Source organism: Antechinus flavipes, chromosome 5 (assembly GCF_016432865.1).
Source record: "Antechinus flavipes isolate AdamAnt ecotype Samford, QLD, Australia chromosome 5, AdamAnt_v2, whole genome shotgun sequence".
NCBI lineage: Eukaryota > Metazoa > Chordata > Mammalia > Dasyuromorphia > Dasyuridae > Antechinus > Antechinus flavipes.
Genome location: NC_067402.1, coordinates 210679328 through 210706301, shown reverse-complemented (window position 1 = coordinate 210706301; position 26974 = coordinate 210679328). Strand labels below are relative to the sequence as shown.

Below are 26974 nucleotides of genomic sequence, written 5' to 3'. Positions count from 1 at the left end.
GAAATGTAGCAGATGTAGAGAGAACATGGGTGTATGGAGTGAATGTGGAGTTAAAGATCACAATGAGATTGTGAACTTTGTAATAAGAAGAATCCTGATTTTAGAGGAAGGATAGTAAGTTCTCTTCACTAAATGTAAGATGGCTATGGGACTTTCAGATTAAAATGTCTGATGGGTATTTGGTGATGTGGAATTAGAGCTTGGGAGTGAGTCAGAATGGATATAGAGACATGAAAATCATCCACATAGAGATGATAATTAAACCTGTGGGAACCTGATGATTCTACAAAATGAGAGAAAGAGATACAGGAACATTGATTCAAGGACCTTAGAGGCCATTTAGTCTAACCCCTTAACTACTTGTATCAGAAGTTAATCTAATTAAATCTAGTAAATGCCAAAATAAGAATTCTGAATAGTGAATACTTTTCAGCAATGATTTTATATCATATGTCATTTTAGTCCTATTTAAATATTTCTAACAGTACATATATGTATATCTTCATTGGTATGCATGTGTGTGAACATTTCATATCCAATTTATTTGGATTTCAATCCAATGTAATTTCCTGACTCTCCTTCTAACTCCAAAAATCGGGCCACCCTTATTGAAATTGGTGAATTTATGTTAAACCCAAGGTAATTATGCTTTTTGAAAGATATATATATACTCTAGCAATTGAATCTTTCTTGAAACTGAAACCATTGGCTTTCCTTCGGGGCATAGCACCACATAGATGGGACTTTGGCCAGTCTCCCAGTGCATTTTACGAGGTCCCATTAAGCCTAGATTTTGTGTGTCCAGGAACTTTCAAGCATAAAAAACCCCACACATACCCTTATTATTGCTGCTATTATGGAACATTTACTGAGCTCCCCAGGCAATGATGTGGATAAGCACATCGTAGTTACAAACTGAATAAGACAGGCAATACTTTGAATGTTAGAAACAAACTTGGGGAGGAATTAAATGTATTTCTTCTAATGTTTCTGCAAAACACATCCAGAGTTTTATATCTTTTGTTGTGAAAATCACATTCTTACAGAATTTCCTTCTCTTCACAAAGAGCAGTGGCAAGCAGTGGGTAACAAAGGTTCTAATGGCCTTCATCCAGGGAATAAGTACATAGGCGATGTGTTAGGATATCATCTGGAGTATAAGGGTGGGTACTTTCATTAGAAAAAGGTCCATCAGGCAGGTACCCCCCTCTTTATCACTGGAGAAGGCAGCATGATGTCATTTTATGTTGGCCCAGCTTCCATTCTCTCTAAATACCAATTGATCTTAATCTAGTAGGAAGGCTTGGAAGCAATTTTAGCTTCACATCGCAATAGCAGAGGCAAAATCTTTTCTTGTATTTTCAGCTGTAGCTATTTATAGTCTGTTCTTCATCACTCTGTTCCCGAGTACACCTTATTCCACTGAAGGTATTCTAGTCTAGCTGACTGGAATAAATTAGAACACTCCATTCTGGGAAGAGAGAAGATGAAGGGTAAATCGATCATCTAGATTTATAAAATAATTTATGTTATAGATAGGGTGAATGTGCTTTTTTTCATCAGACCCTAGGAGATGTGAATTACAGAGACCTTGAAAGTAGTTTGAGGACAAACAAAAGAAATTAGGAATTATCTTAGTGAATCTATGGAGTTTCTTAACCCCAAGAAGTAGTATAGGCTAAAAATAAAAGTTGAGGAAATGTTTGGATAAAGTAATGAATAATGAATTTATCATGGTTATGATGTTTATTGCTAATTTAAACTTTTAGATTTGCAGATTCAACCTTTAAAACAACTGTTTCTACCATATGATCTAAACTAAGAAACATATGCTTTTCCCTGAGATGCAGACTCATTGGTTTATAAACTTGAATTTTTAATTTTTTTTTTGGTTGTCAGAAACAGGGGATGTGGGGTACTGGCCCTGCAATTTCATTAGTATTAAATATTCCCAGATGAAGAAATTCCCTCTACCACATATAGATTTGCTAATCCCTGCAATTTATATCTTAGTCTAGAGTCTGTGAATTTGTATGCAAGAATTTATTGAGGAAGAAAGAGAAATAGTCATGTGTTATAAATAACTATTTTAATATAACCATTTTCTTTTGTAATCCCTTAGATTTTTTTATGCATTTAAAAGCTATGAATGACAAAGAGGACAATGACCAAAAAAAGTTAAGAAGCTCTGACTGTAGAAGCACTGAAACTATGATTAGCCCAGGGTCCCATAATGGGTGTCAATATGGGTCAATGTGTGGTACTTGAACTCAGTTCTTCCAGGCTCTAAGACCAATTTTGTGACTCATATACTATGATCCTTCTTTATCAGAATAACTGAATTCATATGTTAGCAAACAATTTTTTTTGGCCTAACATTTTAATTAGTTTTAAAAAAGTGTTATTTTCTCTTGAATGAACAAAAAAATTATCTGCCAACTTCTTGACACATGAGATACTTCCCAATGAATAGTCAATCTTTATAAATTTTTTTAAATAGTTTATTTTTTCAAACTAATGTGTAACATAAAATAAGGGCTTTTACTTTTTAAAGCTTTTAACATTTAATTCCAAAATTATTCCAAACAATATATTACTTTTTCCCAATTACATGTGAAAAAACGATTTTAACATTTTTTTCAAAATTTTAAGTTCCAAATTTTCTTTCCTTCCTTACCTTTCACTGTCCTTGAGAAGACAAGCAATTTATATGTTATACGTGTAGCAAACACTAAGATGATGCCATATGCTGAGATGGACTTTTAAAGAAAACAGTCTAGAGTAAAATTTGATAACTCTCCCCACTAAAAATTATATCAGCTTTCTATAAACTTCATTTTATATGAAGTCCCTGGTGAAGAAGTTCTTAAATTTTTTTTTACTTGAAAGTGACTTGTTGGGAATTATTGCTTAGAGGAAATCTGTCTTCCCAGTAATTTGTCCTTATTTGGACACTGGTTCAATATCAGAGTACCTCTCTGACCATTTACCTTTCTGTTGTGGCTACCAGGAGGAATCATCTCTGGGACAGACCTCTTTTAAAGCTTACTGTTTAAGCAGTTCCATATGAATTTCCATTTCTTTTAGTGAGATCTTTTTTCTTTTTCTTTTCTTTTCTTCTTTTTTCTTGAGGCAATGGGGGTTAAGTGACTTGCCCAGGGTCACACAGGAAGTGTTAAGTGTTTGAGATCAGATTTGAACTCGGGTCCTCCTGAATTCAGGACTGGTGCTCTATCCACTGTACCACCTAGCTGCCCCTAGTGAGATCTTTCTTCTTCCCTTTCCCTATATGGCATAGAAGAAAAGACAAGAGACAAATACTTAGATTATCTGAGAGTATAACTTCCCCCATGACCAGTTCTCTTTATACATTATTTTTGGCCAAAATTAATTTATATATATTGTATGTATAGCTTCGTCAAAAACAGGTCCTTCTAGATTAACTTCATTTTTGAAATAGATTTCTAATTCACTTCTTTTTTCTGTTTTTTTGGGGGGGTGTATTTTTAAATTTCTTTCATGGTTTTTCTCTTTTGCTCTGATTTTTCTCTCCCAACATGATTCATAAAGCAATGTGTGTTAAAAATAAACCTACTACAACAGAAAAAAAGATAGGATTTCTGAACTGATAAATAATAGGAATACTATACAAGTAGTTTACCTAAATTTCAGCACTGTTATAATAAAATATTCTCCACTATTCTTTTGGAGAGCATGGAGAAAAGTAGGTTAGATGATAATACACCTAAAAGGATGCAGAATTTCATTAGCTGACTAAACTCAAAGAGTCTCTGTTAATGGTTCATTATTAACGTGGAAAAGCTGAGGGATTTCTACTGCTGAACATTTTATCAGTTCTTTTGATAAAGGTATAGATGATATGGCATCAAATTTCAAATTTACAAATAAAAAAAAAAAAAGCTAGGAAAATTACCTACCACACTATTTGAGAGTCAGAATCCAAAAGAGATCTTAGTAGGCTAGAGCACCAGGCTAAATCAAATAAGATAAAATTCAATTCGAATATATGTGTGTATACATAGACATATATACATATATGAATATATATATATATACATATACATATATATATATATATATATGTATATATATATATATATAATCTGTGAGTGTGTGCATGTGCCACCTCTCATTTGGCTAGAAAATCATTAACTTTACATATCTGGAAAGGAACTGGAACCAGCAAGGCCAACGGGAGACAGCAGTATGTTATAACTAAGGCCATTTTGGATTTATTAAGAGAAACACAGCTTCTGGAAATAAATTCTGATAGTCCCATTCATTATATTCTGACCTCATCCAGAATGTTATATTCAGTTCCAGGCTCCACAGTTTTAGAAGCAGTTTGTTAAGATGGACACAAGCAGGTTGATAAAGGAAGCAACTTGAGTCCATCTCACATGAGAATCAGTTAAAGGGGCCCATGGGTATTAAATTTGAAGAAGAAATGACTTGGGGACGGGGGTGGACATGATAGTTGTCTTCCAAGTATTTGATGGTCTTCATAAAAGAGAACTTAGACTTGTTCTATTGAGTTCCAGAGGAGAGAACCAAGAAAAATGGTCAGTAATGATTGTAAAGAGGAAGCTTTAGACTTGAAATCAGAAAAAACTTCCTAATTAAAAGTGAAATGCAGCTGTCTCAAGAGATGATAGATATCTCCATTCAGAGGTTGGAAAATCACCTTTTGGGTATAGATTGCACTAGATGGCTATTGAGGGTACCTCCAACTATCAATTTCGATTAAAAAATATGTAAATCTAAGGAAATGGGAGTACTCTAAAGGATATATCTACTCATAAAATCATAGCCCATAAAGATATTATCTCTAACTATTTCTTGGGATGTATACCGCTTGAGAAGAAGAGGATATTAGCTTCCCTTATGGACATTTTCTCTTGAGACGATAAAGAGGTAGTTAGAGCAGATGAACCACCAGCTTTGGAACTTCCTCCAATGATCTTCCTGAAGAAAGAAAAAAAATCCAGCAGCTTTTCAAAATGAGTCTTCCCCAAGGGAACAATTTATCCAATAATAGTATTGTAAAAATAAGTAACATTAAAGCTCTGACCATTACAATGACCAACCATGATTCCAGAAGAATGTTACTCATGTTCTGATAGAGAAATGTTGGACTAAAGATGCAGAAGGAGATGTATAATTTTGAATATGGCCAGTTTGGAAATTTGTTTTGTTTGACTATATTTGTTACAAGGGTTTAATTTTTCTTTTTTCAATCTGTTGGGATGAGAGAAGTTAGGAGGGAAAGAAAATAAATGCCTGTTCATTGAATATATATCTTGCATGTATATATATACATGTATACACACATGTTATTCTTCTTAATGTGTGGCCTAGTAATAAATTTGACCTCTTAGTCTTTAATCTTATTGGGAGATCTTGATGTCTTCCTTCTTGAGACTTTTGTGTTTCCAGCCACAAAATAAAGGTTTCTTCTTTCCACTACTATTGAGAAGTTGCCAGGAATGTTACATGAACTGCTTCATCCTTTTTTTTTCTCCTGTAACTTATAAATATGGCTTTTATACGTAAGCTTGAGTGTGATTCTTCACTGAGACTATCCCATGGGATAATACTCTGCAGCACAAGACAAGCCATCTCATGTTTCTCTTCAATTTTATATTCAAGTGAACAATTCAGGAATGAACAGTTAAATCAGTTGCCCTGCTCTGTAGTCAGCAAGGTCACTTAGGCTAATTGGGAAGATGTAACTGAGAGATTTCTAACATGTTATATAAGTAAGTGCACATGTTTGTATGTGCATGTGTGTATATTTGAATACTTCACAGAACATCTTTTCAAAACAACAGTAAAATTGCTTTTAAAAGATGTAGGTACTAAGGGCAGGGAAGGAAGGGAGGGGAAAAAAATTTGGAACTCAAAATCTTACAGAAGTGAATGTTGAAAGCTATTTTAACATGTAATTGGAAAAAAAAAACTACTACTAAATAAAAATCTAAAATAATGACCTACATCAGATTGCTTGCTGCCTTGGGGAGGGGAGAGGAAGAAAAATTTGGAACACAAGGTTTTACAAAGTTAAATGAAAGGTTGAAAACTATCTTTACATATATTTGAAAAATACTATTAATGTTTTAAAAGAATAAAGTGAAAGAGGTAAGTATTACTAGAGGTAAGTACTTTATTAGGTACTTTTATAATCTTTTTACAGAAAATGAAACCGAGACTTAAGTTTTTATGACTTGTCAATGGTTATATGGCTAGTTAGTGGCAAAGTCAGAGTTTGAATTCAAGAGTTCCTGAGTCCATTCAATAATCCACTGTACTACCTCCCTGCCTCAATAGATTGCCAATATCTGATAGTTGAAGACTCTTCCCTTCTTAAATACACACAGATGAGAAATTAAGCAACTTTCATCAAAGCCCATGGCTAGTTATTAGCCCTACCAGAACTAATACCCAGGTTTCTAAGGATGGCTTTTTAGGGGAGTCTATTAAGCTATCTCATGTTACTTTGTTGCCTATGTCTCAAATATAGTGCAGTTCAATTACTTCAATTTTCCCTTATTCTTCATGTCATTTCCTAATCTCTTTATGCTACTGTGTTGTTGTGGTTAGTATTTCCTTCCTATGATTTTTTTTCTGGTTAGTATTTCCTTCCTATGAGACTTTTAAAAAAAAATGTATCCGTGTCCCCAGGTTAAAAAAACAACTGAAGCCACGTTACAAACAATACAGGACATGGTCACCATTGAGGATTATGATGTCTCGGAATGCTTCCAGCACAGTCGGTCCACAGAGTCCGTGAAATCCACCGTCTCAGAAACATACTTGAGTAAACCCAGCATTGCTAAAAGAAGAGCCAACCAGCAGGAAACTGAGCAGTTTTACTTCATGGTATGTCGTTCATTTTCCAGACCATAATGTCCACCCAAGATAAGACAAGGAATTTATTTTAAAATGACTTTTTGTGATAATTTTTAAAAAATAATTCTTCCCATGTGCAGAAATTCAGAGAATACCTGGAAGGCAGTAATCTCATCACAAAACTTCAAGCCAAACATGATTTGCTGCAAAGGACACTGGGAGAAGGTAAGCCATGTAAAATAATCAGGAAGGAGGTGCGTCATCACAGATGAAAAACTGGTCTGGAATTGGCTTTTGTGTATATAGCTCTAGGAGAGAACAAGTCACCAGCCTTAGTTTTCTCATCTATAAAATGGAAACAGCGATTCCCAACCCTAATTGCTTTATAAGATTATCATAAAACAAACACAAACCTTCAAATGCCATGTAAATGTGAATGATAATAGTAACCAATCTATACACACATGTTTATATATTTCTAAATACATAGAATACTTAGAAATGTATTCTAATACATATATATATATATACATTTATAAATGTCCATATATATGAGTGTGTGTGTCTATATGCAAAGCATAATTTGCATATATGTAAACATCCATTAAATGTTCCCCAAACTCCCCAAGAAAATTGATAGTTTTCATTTTTTTTTGTTATTGAATTGTGGGGTTTTTTTGGCAAGGTATTTGGAGTAAAGTGACTTGTCCAGGGTCGCATTGTTAGAAAGTCTGAGACCAGATTTGAATTCAGCTGTTTCTGCCATTTTTCATTTTGTATCACTACTCTTATGCACGGTACCTAGCTCATAATAAATGTTTAACAAACATTGAATTGAATTAACTACATATCTAAACAAAAGAAGGAGAATATCATGAGCATATATTAATAGAAAAGGGGGAAGAGTTGTGTAGATGGTGTTTAGAAAAAGAATTTTGGTGATACAGTCAATGTGATCTCATAGGGATTTGTGCTAATAAACTATTCCCAACTTCCCAAGTCTATAATCTCCACACACTTGCTGACCCCTATCTTACTTATCTATCCAGTAACATATTTTGATGGTCTTAATTAGTTACAAGGTTTGGGGTTTCATTTCCCACCCTTGAATTCATTTTTCTTTTTTTTTTCCAATGAGTATTAACTTTCCTTGAGGACTTTCTTTACATTGTAGATAATCTCTTCACTAGGAATAAAATCATTCCAGGGGGAAGGAGACTCATATATATAATTTAGTTAGTGTTTCTTAATTTATTTGTAAAATAGAAATATAAGATCAAATAACCCCATTGCCTGTCTCCCTTAAGTTCTCTTTCATTCATGTTGTATAGGACCTGCTGAGATTTAGTTGAAAGTGATGAGAGGGAATGTATCACCCTCTCTTCTTCTTTCCCAGGAAGAAAATAAATGTTCTACCTTGTTTCTTAGTATCTTCCAGTAGTCTTTTTTTCCTCTAAGCACAATCATCCCTCTCACCTAGAGCATTGCAGTAACCTTCTAAATAGTGTCTTAGCCGTAAGTCTCCCTTCTTTTTAATTCATCATTCTACACTCAAGTGCCAAAGTGATTTTTTTATAAGTTCAATTCTTCCCGTGTTATTCTGCTACTCAGTAAACTTCAGTAATTCCCCAATGCCTCTAGGAACAAACTGAAATTTCCCTTCACAATATGGCCTCTGCATTCCTTTCCACATAACTCTACATTACAGCACTTCCCTTGCAATGATCCACCTGAACAAGGCTTCTTGCTATTCCTCTCATACTGTCTTTCCATCTTTTATCTCCATGCCTTTGAACTGCTTTTCTCCCATATCTAGAGTAAACTTCTCCTTCACCTCTGCTCTTAGAATTTTTTTCCTTCTGAATTCAGCCCAAATGCCCTTTTTTATATTTAATCTCCAACTAAAATGTATCATTTCCTCCAGCTATTTTAAAAAATTATGATAAAAAATCCATAGTAATCTTTAGACTTCCAGAGAGATCTGTGATATGGAAAAAAGTCAAGAATCCCTGTAGTACATTAAGATTTTATTTATTCATCCCCATTTATCCCCAGGTGCTAGTGCCATTCCTGCAAAAATTTTACCTGATATTTCTTTTGCATATATTTAAGTAATAATAGTTAGTATTTATCGAGTACTTTTCAGGTCTGCAAAGCACTTTACAAATATTATCTCATTTATTACCTGGAAGGTAGCTGCTGTTATCTGCTCTATTTTACAGATGAGGAAAACGAGGCAAACATAAATAAGTCACTTAATTTGTCTAGGGCCCTATAGCTAGTCTTCTTGACTCCAAATATCTGCCTCTCTAATATTATCTCCCCCAAATGTATAAGCTCCTTGAAGTCAAGAACAATAAGACAATTTTCTGTTTTTGTCTTTAGTTGTTGTGGAGTCATTTTAGTCATGGACAGTTCTTCATGGACATCACCATTTGGGGGGATACTAAAGCAGTTTACCACTTATTTCTTTTTTTTTTTTTTATTCTTTAACTTTTTATTGACAGAACTCATGCCAGAGTAATTTTTTACAACATTATCCCTTGTACTCACTTCTGTTCCGACTCTTCCCCTCCCTCCCTTCACCCCCTCCCCCAGATGGCAAGCAGTCCTATACAAGTTAAAAATACACCATTTACTTCTCTAGCTTATTTCACAGGGCCAGGGAGAAACAGGGGCAATCAGGGTTAAGTGACTTACCCAGTATCACGTAGTTATTAAGTATTTGAGATCTGATTTGAAGATGGATTTTCCTGTCTATCTTAGTTTTCTATCCACTATGTCACCTAGCTACCCTTGTTGCTCTATAATAAGCACTTAATAAATATTTGCTAACTGACCGATTGTACTTCCAAAATATAAAGTAAAAATTTTCACCCAAAGGCAAGAAAAATTCTGAAAATGACAAGTTTTTGCAAAACTTATATGTGTCTTTGCTCAGTTGTCTTAGCCATCTCTCTCTCACACTCTCTCTTCCCCTTTCCCCTCTATTTTCCTCTCTCTCAATCTTTTTAAAATCTCTTCCAGAATGCCTGATAAAGCAGCATTCCCCTAAAGTCATTTCTGAGCACAAAGGCACCATTTATGCTCAGTGAACATTAAGGCATATTCTGCACTCTACCTAGAGGGTGTGATGTCACTTTGCAAATGGTACTCTTATGAGAGTTAGCTCTGTGAATTCATTCTTGGCACCAGAGACTGCATGAGTTAAGACACTTGAGGTCACATTCAGAGAGTTTTTATGGAAGTGATTCACTGTCTAGAATGGAGTCTGCGTCTTCCCAATAGAAAACCCAGACTCTTAATGTTATTTTAATATGCTTTTATTAAATACTGTTATATTCTGGTCAGTTGTTGATCTCTAGCCCAGCTTACACCCTCAGAAACCCAACTGCAGATCGATTGTGCATAATGACGTCTAAGCTTGTCATTTATTTATCTAGAATTAGGGAATTCATCCTGTGCCATTATGGACAAGGGTGCTGACTCCTCGTGGGACCAGTTCTGTTCTGCTTGAGGGCCCTGGATTCCCTCCACACAATAGGAAGTCTGTTCTTTGTTTAACATATTGGTATAACACCAAATATAGGGCAGCCTGCCACCCTGCAGGTAGAGAACCAACTGGTCTAACCTGAATGTGACTTCAGTCACACAGCTGCCTCTTTATATAAGTGTTTGTGTCCAATGCCATTTTTCCTGTTTCTTGGACAAGGACATCAGGCCATCTACAGTTAATATGGTTGGTCTGTCTCATGACCCAGGAAGAGCCACTTTCAAGTGAGATTTATCTTTCAGATTGTGTGGTTTAGACCTTGTTTGCCCTTGAGGTCTTAGGAGGCCATGGAAAGACTTTTAATTTATTCATTCATTTATCAAGTATTTATTGAATAACAACTCGGTACTAAGAGTGGGAGCAGTATAAAGAATATAGATATTGCATAACCATATCTTCAAGGCCTTTAAGATCGGATTAAGAACACAAGGTATATATATGAAGCATTTAACTAACAGTTCAAAATATTGGGTGACAAAGTGCCCAGAGAACTGGTAAAAGGAATGATGCATCCTGGGAGATCAGAGGTGAGAATGAATTAAATAGACCTGAAGGATGGAATTTTGTTAGGCACAAAAGAGGGGCAGGCATTTAAGGCAGAGCCTATGGCTTCAACTGTGCAGAGCCTGCTGTGTTCTGAAGACAGAGAAGAAATCTTTCTGGGAGAAGCAATTGTTTTTGGGGGGTTTTTTAATTATTAATTCCTTACCATGTCCATGTATACTTAGTATATAAAAACAGAAGTGAAACAGTCTTCAAAAACTTATCTTCAAGGTGGAGTCTTTTACATTTTAATTTTTTTACATTTATTACATTATTAAATTACATTTAAATAGAAGGAATAGGAACTAAGGAGCAAGAGATATAAACCAGAAAAAAATGTTTTGGGAATTTTTGAGAGAAAAGGAAAACAGCTGAGGATAGCAAAGAAAACTTCAAGGAAGAAATGGCACTCAGGCAAGTCCTAAAAATAGAGAAGGATGCTCAAAGACAAAGATGAGAAATGGGATCTAGGCACTGGATATAAGCTTGTGTGAATGCATTATAGTGGAAGGTGGTATGTTGAGATCAGGGAACAGTTAAGAGTTCCATCTAGAAAATAGAATAAATATATTTTATTTTGAATGGATTAGGGAAACCACATTTTTTTAAACAGAAGAATAAATTGGTTAGAACTATGCTTTAGGAAGAGTATTTTGGCACTTTGTAGAGGATAGATTGTAGAGAAAAGAACAGTTAGGAGGTTATTGAAATATATAGATCCAAGGAGAGGTGATCAGCATGTGAACCAGGTTATGTGAGTAGAGAAGACAAAGTAAGGAAGTAAGGATGATATCAACTAGGTAACTGGAAGGATGGTGATATCAGTGACAGCAATTATAGAAGTTCAAACAGGAATGAATTTTGGGGAAAAGAAAATCGTAAGAAGGGAGGATTATGATTCCTCAGACTTTCATTTGTTCTGGCTGTCATTGGGCTAGTGAACTGAAGTGGAGAGGACTGCTTTTTCTCCTACTCTTCCATATCCCATGACACATCTTTTCCTTGTTCCTTTTTATGAGTTTCAGGTGACTATCTCCCTGCCACATCCAGAGATCTGATAAGGCAAGTGGGAGGAGGTTTAGAAGGCTGCTGGAGCTAGAAGACTCCATATGAGAACATTTGATTTAGTTCCTTTTGTTTTTGCTATGTTCAATAAATTATACCAGTAGACTAATTCTCTCATTCTATGGGTGTTGGAGGGAAGCTGTGATTTAATGGAGAGCATAGAACAGGTGAGGGTGCTCATGTGTTCATATAAGCTGTAAATTTCACATTTTATTATTTTGAATAATATTCAGTTTCATCTCCTAGTTGAATTTCTCTTCCAGCTAGACCACCATTTAAAGCTGCAGGCTCAGCAGTGGAAGTAACTGGCTAGGCTTCTGCGGGCTAAACACCCTGTAATGGTAGTGTTTCAGAAATGCTATCCCATGCATACACAGAGAGCTCTGATCCAACCATTTGTCTGGTGAGAAATTCATATATTGCATTCCCTCACTTTATGATGAATAAACAAATGCCTTTTTTTTATGGACAGCGAGGTGACACAGTGACACCTGCCTAGCTGTGTGACCCTGGGCAAGTCATTTAACCCCAATTGCCTCAGCAAAGAAAGAAAATGACATACAAATTCTTGTCTCAAGAACTTCATGGAGGGGAGGGTAAGGGTTGCGATGGGTGGTTGGCAGGATTCTAGAGCTATAACTTGCACACAAATAAGTAAATATAAAATATATTTGTGTTGTGGATGGGGAGAGAGCAACAACTGGGGAAATCAGGAAAGATCACATGGAATGGGATAGAGCTAGAGATTACAAGAGGCTGAAAAGTAATGAAGGGAGAGCATTTCAGAAATTGTGATATTATAATAATCTTCTTGGGCCAAGTCCATTTTCAAACTATTATGGAAGAATATAGTGCAGTTAGGTAACATGATAGATAGAGTAGCATTCCTGGAGTCAAGAGGACTCATCTTTGTGAGTTCAAATCCAGCTTCAGAATTTACTAACTCTGTGATCCTGTGAAAGTCACTTAATCCTGTTTGTCTTAATCCCCTGGAGAAGGAAATGGCAAACTAGTCCAGTGTCTTTGTCAAGAAAACCCAAATAGAATCACATTCTCAACAACAACAAAAATAGGAGAATGTTGAGTTGTCGTAGATCATATGAGGGTACTAAATGTACCTTTTTTACAGTCTCCCAGTTGACCTTGAAATATCAGAGTAGGTAACAACCCTAAACTTTTGCAAGCTTAAAATTAGTTTAGATTATGAGAGCTCTACAAAAACACTAAATCATAATAAGAACAAAGCCAAAGAGACATAAAATTCTTTTTTTTAATATTTTATTTTATTTTATAATAACTTTATATTAACAGAATCCATGCCAGGGTAATTTTTTTTTTACAACATTATCCCTTGCATTCGCTTCTGTTCCGATTTTTCCCCTCCCCTAGATGGCAAGCAGTCCTATATATGTTAGATATGTTGCAGTATATCCTAGATACAATATATGTGTGCAGAACCGAGCAGTTCTCTTGTTGCACAGGGAGAATTGGATTCAGAAGGTAAAAAACAACTCGGAAAGAAAAACAAAAATGCAAATAGTTCACATTCGTTTCCCAGTGTTCTTTCTTTGGGTGTAGCTGCTTCTGTCCATCATTTATCAATTGAAATTGAGTCTTTGTCAAAGAAATACACTTCCATCAGAATACATCCTCATACAATATCGTTGTCGAAGTGTAAAGTGATCTCCTGGTTCTGCTCATTTCACTTAGCATCAGTTCATGTAAGTCTCTCCAAGCCTCTCTGTATTCATCCTGCTGGTCATTTCTTACAGAACAATAATATTCCATAATATTCATATACCACAATTTACCCAGCCATTCTCCAATTGATGGGCATCCATTCAATTTCCAGTTTCTGGCCACTACAAACAGGGCTGCCACAAACATTTTAGCACATACAGGTCCCTTTCCCTTCTTTAGTATTTCTTTGGGATATAAGCCCAATAGAAACACTGCTGGATCAAAGGGTATGCACAATTTGGTAACTTTTTGGGCATAATTCCAGATTGTTCCCCAGAATGGTTGGATTCGTTCACAGTTCCACCAACAATGCATCAGTGTCCCAGTTTTCCCGCATCATAAAATTCTTTTAAAAGGGCCCATTATTTTAAGTCTCAGGTAACCCAAAAGAAATGTTTTTAGTTCATGTATTAATAGATATAAATAACATTTCTCAGAAATGTCAGAAATTAACTTATTTCTCTTCTTCTATTTGGTTCCAAGCAAAAAGATGCAGAATTAAGCTCACAAGAAACCTTTCCTCCCTACTGGTTTTGAGCTTTCAGATTTTTTCCCATTCAATTCAGCATATATTTATTAAGGATTTGCTATACACTACTAGTATATGTAACTAGGGAAATTGTCCCTGTCTTCAAGGAGCTTTCATTCAAATCTCACGGCAGGACATTTTTTTCTTTAAACACCCAACAAAGTAGAAGGAAGTGTGGGATAAATCAATGAAAGTCTTGTGAGAGGACCTCACTTTATAACTGGTATAATTCAATAAAAACATAAGCCAGTCTAACTTTTTAGAGATGTCATTCATGATGCAAAGTTGGCCTATTTCTTAATATTGCAAAGAGGATATTGGAAATATTTGCCTTGAAATGTGTTTTTAAATTATGTTAACCTTATATTTCCCAGTAGGATACTAATATTTATTTAGTGTGTGAGTAATTGTAAACTTGGTGTATACCAAAAAAGGGAAAAAAAAGCATATAAGGATAAATGATGAAGAAATAGAATCTAAGCTTCATTATCTGTTTTCATTATCTTAACCTATTTTCTTTGTGTTCCTTTAGGTCACAGAGCTGAATATATGACTACAAGGTAGGAAGATGTTTAAGTCTTGCTCATAACGTATCTTTGTTATTCCTACTTCTTATAAAGGGACAACGAAAATTTTAAATCATCAGAAATGGAAAGGCTTTACAAATATATGTGAAACCCATCAATCAGTGCAATAGATTCCGGTTTCTAGTAAAGCTAGATTTGCTTTTATGTATTTCTGAGGGCTTCCCAGTGGGACATTAAAATGTTCTTGTGAAGTGGTTTGGTTACAGAAGCCCAAGGTCAATGGATCTTGGATTGTTCTGAATTAGAGCATTTACAGCAAGATTCTAGACAAAGGGGAATTAAGGGATTGGATCATTAAATTAACCATTATTACATGAAGATCTAATTCTGCTAAGAAGCACACACACAAAAAAAGCAAATGTAATTACTTCTTCTCATCCTCTTTCTTTATTGTGAAGAGAAGTTAGAGAATCAGAAAATCTCAGAACTGGGATAGATCTTGGAGGACATCTAGTCCAACTTATACCTTAATAAGAATGCTTTGTATACCATTGAAGATATCATTGCAGCCTCTTGTGAGAAAAGCTGTAGTGAAGAGATGAAGCACTCCCTATAAAGGAATCCTTTTCCATTCTTTAGGAACAATATGAATTGTTATGAAGTTTTTCCCAATGTCAAGCCTATAAAATACTTATTCAACTTTGATCCATTTTTCCTAATTATGGCCTCAGAGATCAAGAATAACAAGCCCATTCCCTCTTATCCAACATAGCTATTCCCGTGCTTGGAGGCAGCTAGCCTGCCCCCTCCAATACCCTAACACCCCAGGCCCCAAGTCTTTTATAGACTAAATATCTTTAGCTTTCTTTCTGATGCTCATATGAAATACTATTGAGACTCTTTACTGCCTTGATCAATTTCCCCTAACTACATTCAGTTTATTAAAATATGTTTTTCTCCTGAAATGTGGCACCAGAAATAGAATGCTCAAGAAAGTATCTAATCAAGGCAGAATATGGCAGTACTATCCCCCATCTTAGTCCTAGACACCAAGGAACCCAAAATAACGTTTGCTTTTTTTTCTTTTTAATTATCCTTTTACACTGTTGACTTCGATGTAAAGTCCACTAAAAGAAACAACAAAACAAAAACAAACAAACAAAAAAAAACAACAACCAGGTGTTTCCCCCCCACACATGAACTGCTCTCCTTTGTGGAATGATACAAATAGGGGTAGCCATCTGCCTCCCAAAAATATTTTTGAAACATTTTCTTCAACTTTAATCTTTTAAAATAATTACAGTTTTTCTATTATTTCTAAAAACTTGAGAATCACAATTGTGGGTGACTTGCGACATTTTTGTTTAAGCCGATGGGGAAAAGTTAGGAAAGTTTGTTTTCTAATATTACTGTTGCTAATATAGCAACATTAGGAACAATTTTAATCAATATTACAAGATTTTATAGTTTACAAGTTTTCTTTGAGGAGAGAGGTATATATAGGAAATGACCATGTGTGTCCTTCACCCAAATTGACCAAATGGTTTTCAGAACTTTAATAATGTTCCTGTTTGAGAATGAATCTGTCACTTTTTTAATGAACCAACTAGACCAGTTTTTTTCAAGGTTTTCAAAAAAAAAAAAAAAAAACTTTTAAATTCAGTAACAACCAATTAGCAGTAACAATGTAAGTGTCTCCTAGGACTAAGACTGGTTATTGTCAGCAACCTGACTGTTTTAGCTGGGGGTTTTTGTGTTGTTTTTTATTTACATTATTGTATTCTTTGAGTATGTGGTTCTTCTGATTCATCTTACCTGGCTCAGTGTCAGATCTTCCAGCATTTCCCCCAATTCCATATATTTAGCATTTCTCATGATACAATAATGATTCATCATATCCACAGACCACAATTTGTTCTACCATTCCCCAATCAATGGGCAACAAACTTGTCTCTATTTTTTTGCTAACCCAGAAAGAATTCTTTAACATGGGCTTTCCCTCCCCTCCTTTTCTGTACTTAATACAAGACACTCCATTTTAATCTAAAATATCCTTTGCTGGGCCACTACTAGAAAGTTAGCCCTGTTAAGTTCATTTCAAATAATGGCTTTTTTAATGAAGCAATTGTCAGACCTTGAGAATAACAGAAGTCATTCAAGACAGTGCTGCCAATGACCTGTTTCTAATAGTTTCACCTAGTATAAGGCATTAGCCATCTTCTGAGACCTACTTTGCCCACAGATATTTAAATGAGATTCCAGCTTGATATTAATCTTCTGATTTCATTTTCCCTTTAATCAGTGACCTTCTGAAACGATAGACCCGATGGAGAAAAATCCAAACTTTAAAGGACTATTTCATTATCATGGACTGTAATGAATAGGAAGCTTTTTGATCTGTTTAAAGTTATTGAAGTAGTTAGATGCCTCCCATTGTCATATCTTTGTGGAGTTGTTCCTTCCCTCCTGGGGTATTCCCTATTTGGGAGTCTGCAGGCCTTTTCTCACTTCCTAATTAAGAGGGAAAAAGCTAACCCAGTAATTGTAGTGATTGCAGAAAATCCCTAGGTAAGAGCTTGACATATGGTCAGTCTTTTTCATCGTCCTTCTCATTTTCTTCTGTTGACAATTATAAAAACACAAATTTGCCTGCAAGCTAGAGGGGGGTCCAGTCAAGGCTTTCTACCCCATTGGTCAGGTGAGCATGCCTGCAGATGAGCTAGCAAGCTGAAAAGCAGATTACCAATGAAACCATCGTCTGTTGGTTTCTCTCATTAGAGACCAAATTTGTTCACTTTGAAGGCAGAAGGACCGAACTAATTTTTGCAATGTTATTCTATATAGAGCCAGGTTTCTTAGTAGACATGAATTCATTTAGTAGCTTTTCTATCAGGAAACTTACGAGTTTATACTATCTTTTATTATTTAAATAAGTACTTTTCCCAAAAGATTTAGCTTTGATCTCTTTAACCCTGCCATTTTTGCTGCTATATCTTAATCGAGAAAATTTTCCCCCTTTTTAAAAAGTGTCATAAAATTCTAAAGATCCACAGTAACTTGAAACAAATGCCAACCAAATTGTTGTAGGCCTTTTCTCTTATATCTTTATATTTAGCACAATCATAAAATGATTTTGGATTCTGCTTTCCACGTACCAGTTTAGAAGATAAGAATCTTTGAGTTCCAACTTTACTTAACTCTAAGGTTTTCTTGTCTGAAGCTTCCTTCCTGTTCTAAATGTATATTCCTAGTGAAATTTGTCTTGGGACATAGGCTGAAAGAGATCTCTTCAGTAGTAAGTATGATAATCAAAAATAAATATACTGAAAATAGGTAAGGAAGCCCCTATTGTGCAATCTGAGTTTTTCGCATAGTAAAATAGTCCAAATAAAGAATTTTAGCAGGAAACAAGTTTGTACTATATGTAAGGTAAAACACATATAGCTATGTGGGGAAAATGCTGAATTTGAAGTCATAAGACTTGTCTGGATTCTAATTCTGGCTCTGCCAAAATTCGGTCCCAGGTGGTTTATGAGTAAAACTTTGCAGCATTTCAGTTGTTTGGAATAAGTTCTTTAAATCAATGATTTTAGGTAGATCGATGAATATATAATAATGATATAGACTCAGTCAGATGGAAAAGTTATATATTGAGCATATTGTAATTGTTATATGAAAAATATTTAGGTAGTGTGTTGGGGTTTATTAAAGAAATAATATAGTTACATGTTCTTCTTTCCCATGAGAAAATATTGGAATAGATCTTCAATTCAACTTAACAAGTTTTAAGCATTTCCTATTACTCAGACCTTGTATTTGCTTTGGGGATGTAAACAGAAAAGTGAGACCATCCTTTCCTTCCCTCAAGGAACTTACATTCTAATAACTCGATATAGCACATAAGTTGTGGAGTTAAGGGAGTGGGGAGAAAGATTTTTGAATCTTGTTGCACTAGTGAAATATCTATAGCCACTAATACTCAAAATAAAAATTCCAGCATTCTCCTGAGGTATATTTATTGTTAAACATTGATAGAATACCATATTTTAACCATAAATTATTTAAATTTATAAAAATTTCACCCCAAGTTACTATTTTAGTAAGCCTGTGATTTAAAAAAAAAAAAAGCCTGTGATTTTTATTTTATTTTATTTTTTACTGTATGTGTTATATTAACCATTAGTGTGACATCCACCCTACCAATTCAGATGGTCCACAATACTAGCTACAAAATATAGGGGATACCAAAAGTGTGATTCTGATATATGGTCAACGTAAAGGGACAGAATGAAGGCAGAGAAGAAACCTTATGTGGGTGGGCAGTGGTGAATACTTAACAGAGGTTCCTTATATGTTTAATTTTCACATCACCTTTGGGTGTTTCATTTATTGTTTGATTTGTTCTCTGCTCAGTAATTATATTCCCTTCCCTTAGGCCTCCAAATGTTCCCCCTAAGCCCCAGAAACACAGGAAGCCCAGACCCCGATCACAGTATAATGCTAAGTTGTTTAATGGGGATTTGGAAACATTCGTCAAGGTACTGGCACCAGCCATTTGGGTGGCTTATCTCCACACTTATTATTATAATGGTCTGGGCCTCTTATAAAAGGAGGCAGATCATTATATACAAGACTGTCCTGGGGCTCTTTGCTTTCCCAGAAGAGCAATATAATATTTCCTGAAGTCAGAGGGGAAAGAAGAGAATTTGATATTTGGATCAAATTCCCTTGGAGGAAGAAGTTAATCCTGCATGCTGGTTAGTTTACCTAGTTTACCAGGTTTACCTGGTGCTGACTTTTGCTGTTAAGACCTTTGTAAAGAGAGGCTACGTTATTTTTTGCAAGATTTTGATTAAACAGTATTTTACCAGCTTGTAAAATGAGTTATACCCAATAGCCTCATGGTAAGGAAGGGTGGGCAGCAGTGGACCCTAAAACCAAAATTGCTTGGATTTCCCATGACTTAAGGAATTCATTATATTGGGTGAAATTGTGAGACCTTATAGTCTGTACCTTGTATCTCTGCTGTGTTTACTCTCTATCTCCTTTTCATCCTGTATTTCTAATAATGCTTCTAGCCGAGGACGAAGGAACTCGCACACAAGACATCAGGTATAGTGCTAAGTGGGAAGAGAGGGCAGGCACTCTTTCTCTTGCTCTCTGTATCACTTTGAGGTTGGAGTCATGCTTGGCTTTAATTGGGTCTTTTCCATATATTAAAAGAAAAATGTTTGCCTTCAGAGAGTTGACTGATTCAAATGGAAATTTTCCTTTATATTGGAGCTATGGAATTTAAACCTCTGGTACAAAATTGCCTAATTTTTTTAATAAATTATCATATTTAAATAAGTTATTTTAAATAAGTTAAATAAATATCCATTTAGAAAACCATCTCATACTGAAAAACCGAACTTTTGGTAAGGTGATTCACCTGCTCATAGATTGCAGTCTTTGGATAATGGGCCCATTTTAATTTAACCTACAATTTAGTTTCGAGAAAACTACACTGAATTTGAAGTCCTTGTCCTATTACTCCCCTTTGGTTTAGCCAGTTTTTTCTCTTTAGTTCTCAGTTTCTTCAGCTGCAAAATTAGGGAGTGCTCTCCAGGATTCCTTCCCACCTCAAATTCCTGTGATCTTAAGATTTTGGTGTCAAATTCATGGGTGAACTTCGGGACTTTCTATTAGAGCTTTGGTTGATTCATCATGAAAGAAAATGAGCCTGTTTCTACTCATTGAAATATTTTATCACATGGGAAGGGAGTATTTCATATAGGGTCTCATCCTCACTTATTAAATCAATAGCCATTTTATTTGCTCTAATGAAAAATCCATTTACTATATAATTACATTATCCTATTTATCTGGACTTAAAACATCCTCACCCCTAAACTTCTAAAGAAAAAGGCCTATGAATGTCAAGAAAACCACGTTATAAATTTCCATATTAACATCAGACATTCAAATTTTCACTTTTTAGCACAATGTAATTAATAAATTTGGTTATTTTATTTCTCCACTTATAGCAGATTAGTTAGAGACAACAAATGAGGAAGAATTTTTAGACCAGGGCAAAAGCCTAACAAAAAGTTAAAGAACAAACTGCAAAGAGGGCCTAAAACGGATCTAGATTGCTATAGAATAAAAAAATTGAGTTTTATAATGACCCTGGGTCATCAGAAGTTAACAAGAAAAGGTTAAAGTATCTTCAGTGTTCTGTTTATGAAAACAGGGAAGCATTTAATGTGATTTAGGAAGATTTTCATCAAAAACATCCTAAAGTAAATATTTGGCAATTTGAGGGATGTTTCACTTGTCCGGAACATTTATGTCAAGTGAAGCTATTCATTCCCCAACAGTGCTAGATAAATAAGAAGCTGGCATTTGTATAGAACATTAATGCCTGCAAAGTGTTTTATATACTTAAATAGCAATGCTGTGAGGTAGACATTTTAGGTATTTATGGTTGTTAAGTTGTTTTCAGTTGTATTTTACTTTTCATGACTCTTTTTTTGGGTTTTCTTAACAAAAATACTAGAGTAGCTTGCCAATTCCTTCTCCAGCTCATTTTACAGATGAGAAAAGTAGATAAATAGTATCGAGTGACTTGATCAGAGTCATACAGCTAATAAGTGTCTGAGATCACATCTTCAGGTCTTCCTGACTCTAAACTCTACTGCACAACCTCACACACCCATTTTACCAATGAGGAAATGGGACTTAGCTATATTCATTTAGCTTGTAAGGGATACAAATCTCCTGAATCTCAAATCAAGTATTCTTTTTTTTTTTTTTTTTACTAGACTAGATATGTCAGTTCTATATTAATTTTTCCCTCATAACATAGCCATAAAATAGTGAGAGCCAAATTATTTCTCCCATTGTACAGCTGGAGAAACTGATATAGAAAGAAAATTATTCAAGTCACAAAGCTACTTAGCAGTTCATAAAAACACATCCCCAAATTCTTATTTATGTTGAAATCTGAAAACTTAGCATTCACAAAATTCATGACTAGCAACAACCTGACTAAATAGAGAGGGAATGCATACATATTTTAAAAATACTATGAAAACATGATGTGTTCTCTTTGGAACTTTCTTAAAGCAAACATTTTTCTTTTGATCACATTTGGTTCTTTTTTTTTTAAGCATTAAGTATATCAAATATGCAATCTAATACTCTGCCCTTTTTTTTTTTACTAACATTTAAACACAACTATTATAGATTACAGCATTCTTTTATTTGTTTCTATAAAAGATTATTTCATTTAATTGATAAAAATGTACTGTACTTTTTAATATGAATCAGCTCATCAAAGCCATAAATTGTGGTGTTAATTACTGCATTTCTATTGAACTGTCCATTCATTGCCCAATTCAGAGCAAAGTTCTGTTTTCTTTGCCAAAAATGCTCCCTAAAAAAAAGTGTGAAAATGATACCCTTCAAATACTCATGACTGTTACTCAGGAAATTGGACAGAATAATATGTACAGAGCCAACTTGAACTATTAGAAATGAAAAGTAGACAAATTAAACTCCTCATATTCTACATTACAACCATTATCTTCCTTGGAAGGATATTATCCGTGCCAAAAATCAGCAATCAACAAGTTGTTGTTTGTTAAAAGCTACCAAGACTTGGAGATGTGTGTGTAAATGTATATATATACATATATACATATATAGGTATACATGGATATGAATAATTTTATGTGTATGTATATACAAACACATATATACACAAGATTCATATATATGCATGTACATAAATACATACACACATTAAAGAAATTAAATAGCTTCTCATGGAGCTTACAATCTATCAGGAGCAAAATGTTTAAATGGCAGAACTATGGTATACCCGATTCTTAACTCATTCCTTAAACAGAAAGGTGTATTTTGAATTGTTTTAAGATATTCAGAAAACTATGTTCTTGTGTTTCATATTAATGTAAAGACTGATGTAAATTCATCATTTTTGAGTTAATGTTTCCATAGAAGATGTAATTCATAAAAGAGCTAATTTTAAAAATACATGAAAAATGAATTTTGTAGGCAATAATCTTTTCTTTTGAAACTACAGATAGTGCATGACATTAGTACATTTAACAGAGACTGCAGTCTCCATCTCCTATATCAGTAAATACTTATTTTTAAAGTATTACCAGAATTCACATTTATTCAAAAACCTTAAGCTGCCACATAATATGAAAATGGAAGTTTCAAATGACATGTTAGTATAAATAAATCTGATATACCTGGGAGTGATTTTATAAATAAATCAATCAAATTATGAATCATGGAGAAAGTGCTTGAAAAATCATCTTCATAGTGATTTATGAGTAAGTTCTGATGCAAACTAAACAAATACAATACTAGGGACCTACATTTGCAAGCTCTTACCACCAAGCTTCAGAATAGGGACACAGTCTAATATGGAATCTTCAAGCGGGAGGGAGTATATTTGTGGAACATTCTCTCTGATCTATGAGGATGGATTGGATGACTTCTAAAATCCCAGCCAACCCAGATTCTATAATCAAATAAATACCTAGTACATAATAGACATAAATGCTGGTTACTGTGTCCTGGGACTTTTTAAAAAAATAGTCCTTCAAAAAAGCATCACACTTTTAAATATAATCTGCGTAGTTATTTTATGTCAAGACAGTCAACAGAACAATAAATCAGGTCCTTATTTGTAGCCAAATTCCAAGTGCTCACAGTGAAAATTAAACAATTTGCCATCCCAAGCAGGTACAATATTTAGGTTTTTAAAAATGTTACTTGATATTGTCAATTGCAGCTGTAAGGGAAATTTGCATTTATATATAGACACAAGGGATTGAGTTAGAACTTGGACCATTTCTACTGTGTTTGATTTGGCTTGCTTCAGAACCGAAATGCACCTTTATATAAATACAAATTATTTCTTCTTCCTTTCTTTTCACTCTATAAAAGCTTTTAGTGGAGAAGGGAAAATAATTTATTTTTAAGGATTGAGTTCTTTGACTTTAATTAAGTTGAATGAAACTCCAAATATTAATTTTGCATGTGATTATGTGTTTTCAATTGAGATCAATTGATTTCCATTTCTTTCTGCAGGATTCAGGGCAAGTCATCCCCCTCATTGTAGAAAGCTGCATCAGATTTATCAATCTATATGGTAAGCTGCAAACATTAACTGCTCTGGATTTTAAGTAAATTTAAGTTAAAAAGCTTAAGTAAAAAGCTCTTCTTTTTTGTTGAGTCATTTGCAAAAGGGGTTCAGAGAATGGGCTGTAGTTTTTCACCTTTTTTTTTTTTCTTTTTTATAGGTCTTCAGCATCAGGGGATTTTCAGAGTGTCTGGCTCCCAGGTGGAAGTCAATGACATTAAAAATTCATTTGAGAGAGGTAATTACATTTTTATCCATATAAGCAAGAGGAAAGACAATTTCTCAAATGAGGTTAAAATTTATCATTTTTTTAGTGTCACAAGAACATGATCATTCTGTGTAATTACATAAAACTTGGAGTGGAGGGGTTGGAAAGAAAAGGGAAGAGTAATTTCACATAAGAAAAAATGATACAAAATCTATGCAGGGGGGGTTAGTAAATAGAATCAGTTGTGATGGTGTGATTTGTTATTCAAGGTTTAAGAACATTGCATCCTGATTTAAAACAGGATGGGCAGCCCACAAAAGTATTGTGCATAGTGATCCTGAGTAGTGTAACCAGGGAAAACTATCCATAAGATTGTGATCTGTCTGGTGCTTTCCTAATTCCTCTATTTCCTGATGTCTCTCTGTACTTAGCTCCTAACTCCCTAATCTTGTTCCCATCATCTTTTTTAGTTGGCTATTAATTCAACCTTGCTAAAATATTCTTAATTATTGATTAACTTCCGTAATAGTTTAAAGTTTATCCCCATCCTAAGAAAGTAAATATGGTCAGTCCAACTATCCATTCCTTCCCTTCCTCCAGAGCTCAAGAAACATCACCTGTGACATCCTCCCCTGTGGCCTGGTTCAGCAATTTGAGGGACTTAGCTACCACTTCTCCCTTCTCTCTTAAGTCAATAAATGACAATTTGGCAAATCACATCCATTTCTGAAATGAATTGAAACAAATGAATTGAAATCATTGAAACAATTAGACTTAAAAAACATCATCTTGTTTTGTTTTCTCCTTCTTCTATACCAATTTATGATATTTGATGGAAACCAAAAATAACACCAAGAACCTTAGCATTGAATTAAATGCACTAAAACTTTAGTATAATTAGATGGTCACAGGGTCATAAATTGAATTCTGCCAAATGATGCACAGGTCCCATTATTTCACTTCAGAAATTCTCTTGGTTTTTCGTTTGTTTTAGGTTTGGGGGATTGGGGAGTGGGGGGGTCATTATGAGAGTTAGATATGACTTGCTCTGTAGGTACCTCCTTCACTTTTACTCCCCTGTAGAAAGTTCCAATGAATATGCTTGAAGGAGGACAATGAACAGCCTGAGTCTGTTTTCTTCAAGGGTATTTTTCCCTTTTAAAACTGATTACTAATGTCTAAGGCATTAATGGTCCAGATTCACACAGCTAGATTTATTCTTTATTTTTCAGGGAGTTATAAAATTCTCTCCTATAGTTCCTTAGCACCTAGTCATTGAGATTTATTCTTCTCAATCTCTCATTCAGACAAAAAATATTTTCTCCCTTTCTTCTCACTATATCTCTCTTTTTGTAACTACTTACTCATGAATAATTAAATACTCAGATCTGAAGTAACCATAATAGATCACTTTATACATCTAGCAAATTCAAACTAATTATTTAGAAGTTATAAATGTAACGAGAGAGAGAGAAAGGGAGAGGGAGAGACTTTAAAACGGAAACATATTCTTCCTGGAAGTATGAGGGGAAACAAATCATCATTTCAAGCAGCCAAAGGCTTTCTCCCTCTTAGCCCTGAGTGTTATCCAAATGGCCTAGTTTCTTATTATGGTACCAACAGCAGCATCCACTCTCCATCTCCCTCAATAAAAAATGAAAGCCCTATATCATTTTGAAGGCACTCTCCCACACACCTTCACAAGCTTGATGTTGGTATTCTGGGTGATTTCCACCTTTTAGGGTAAAAAGGAAACAGCCTACCTCACTGAGTGTATCTCTTGATACATTCAAAACCTCTTCAGTCCAAGGGTTCTGAAAAACCAGATAGTTCTCTTTCAAGCAGCAGAATTTCATTTCAAATATGCAATTTCTCCATGTTAAAGAGGTACAAATGGTTATACATATCAGTGATTTCCTAGTATACTGTTCCTAGTAATAAAAAAGAGAAATGGGAGATTGTATGTTCAGGAATCAAAGAATTCTTCATCAAAGTTAACAAATCATAGCTATTTCATAGAACAGACTCGCCTTCAGTCTATGTGTCTGCCTAATATATAGGTGCCTTTCTAGGAGAATAGCTTTATGAATGACAAACATGATTTAAACGTGGGGCCAAGAATCAGCCAGTGAGTTATTTTACTGTCCTTGATGTTGGTTCTTTCAATTTATTTAACCAAACTGATTTGGTATCTCCCTCTACAAAGTGGATAACCTTTTAAATGAATGTGTAATAGGATTAAGAGGTACACTGATCTATTCCAATGCCTCCAAAATGTAATATCATTAATAGGGCAACATAAAAAGTTAAGTACCATCAACACACAAAAAAGACTGCTTTTTCCCCATTTCTGATAGGCTGAATTTTCTAATCATCCCTTCTTAGATAGCCTGAAAATACTACCAACCTCCAGATACTTAAGACTGTCCATTTAGAATAGACTTCTATGTAAGAGTAGAGTGGATTATTTTATATTCTTGCGGAACTTTGCAGTCAGGAACAGTCTGCTTTACTTTTGAAACATTGAACCACACATTTTGGGTTTTTACACTGTAGCATGGGGAATCTGGGAAGAGAACTCAATTCAGATGTTGATGTTAGATTGATCACTGGGAGGGGAGAAAACCCTGTAGCATTATGAATGCCACAGAGTTTTTTTTTCCTTTACATTTTGGTAAATTGTAAGGTATAATTTGGTAACAAGATTTAAAAACAGCTTTATTTTTGCCTACTATTTTTAGTATAATCACAGGGTGGGATTTCTAAACCAGTAATTTTA

General features: G+C 34.6%; 1 protein-coding gene across 3 annotated transcripts in view; it reads left to right on the top strand.

Annotated features, from left to right (window-relative positions):
* The window catches only part of SRGAP1 (SLIT-ROBO Rho GTPase activating protein 1), a 309032-nt gene that overhangs the window by 238989 nt on the left and 43069 nt on the right, over positions 1-26974 (top strand). For 2 of the 3 annotated variants that reach the window (XM_052001387.1, XM_052001386.1), the window contains exons 9-14: positions 6703-6900; positions 7011-7095; positions 14833-14860; positions 19906-19939; positions 23936-23996; positions 24148-24225. In XM_052001387.1, the coding sequence (XP_051857347.1) occupies positions 6703-6900; positions 7011-7095; positions 14833-14860; positions 19906-19939; positions 23936-23996; positions 24148-24225 (484 nt within the window). Of the gene's footprint in view, positions 1-6702; positions 6901-7010; positions 7096-14832; positions 14861-19262; positions 19366-19905; positions 19940-23935; positions 23997-24147; positions 24226-26974 lie in introns of all 3 variants that reach the window. The other variant, XM_052001388.1, reaches the window with a different exon arrangement.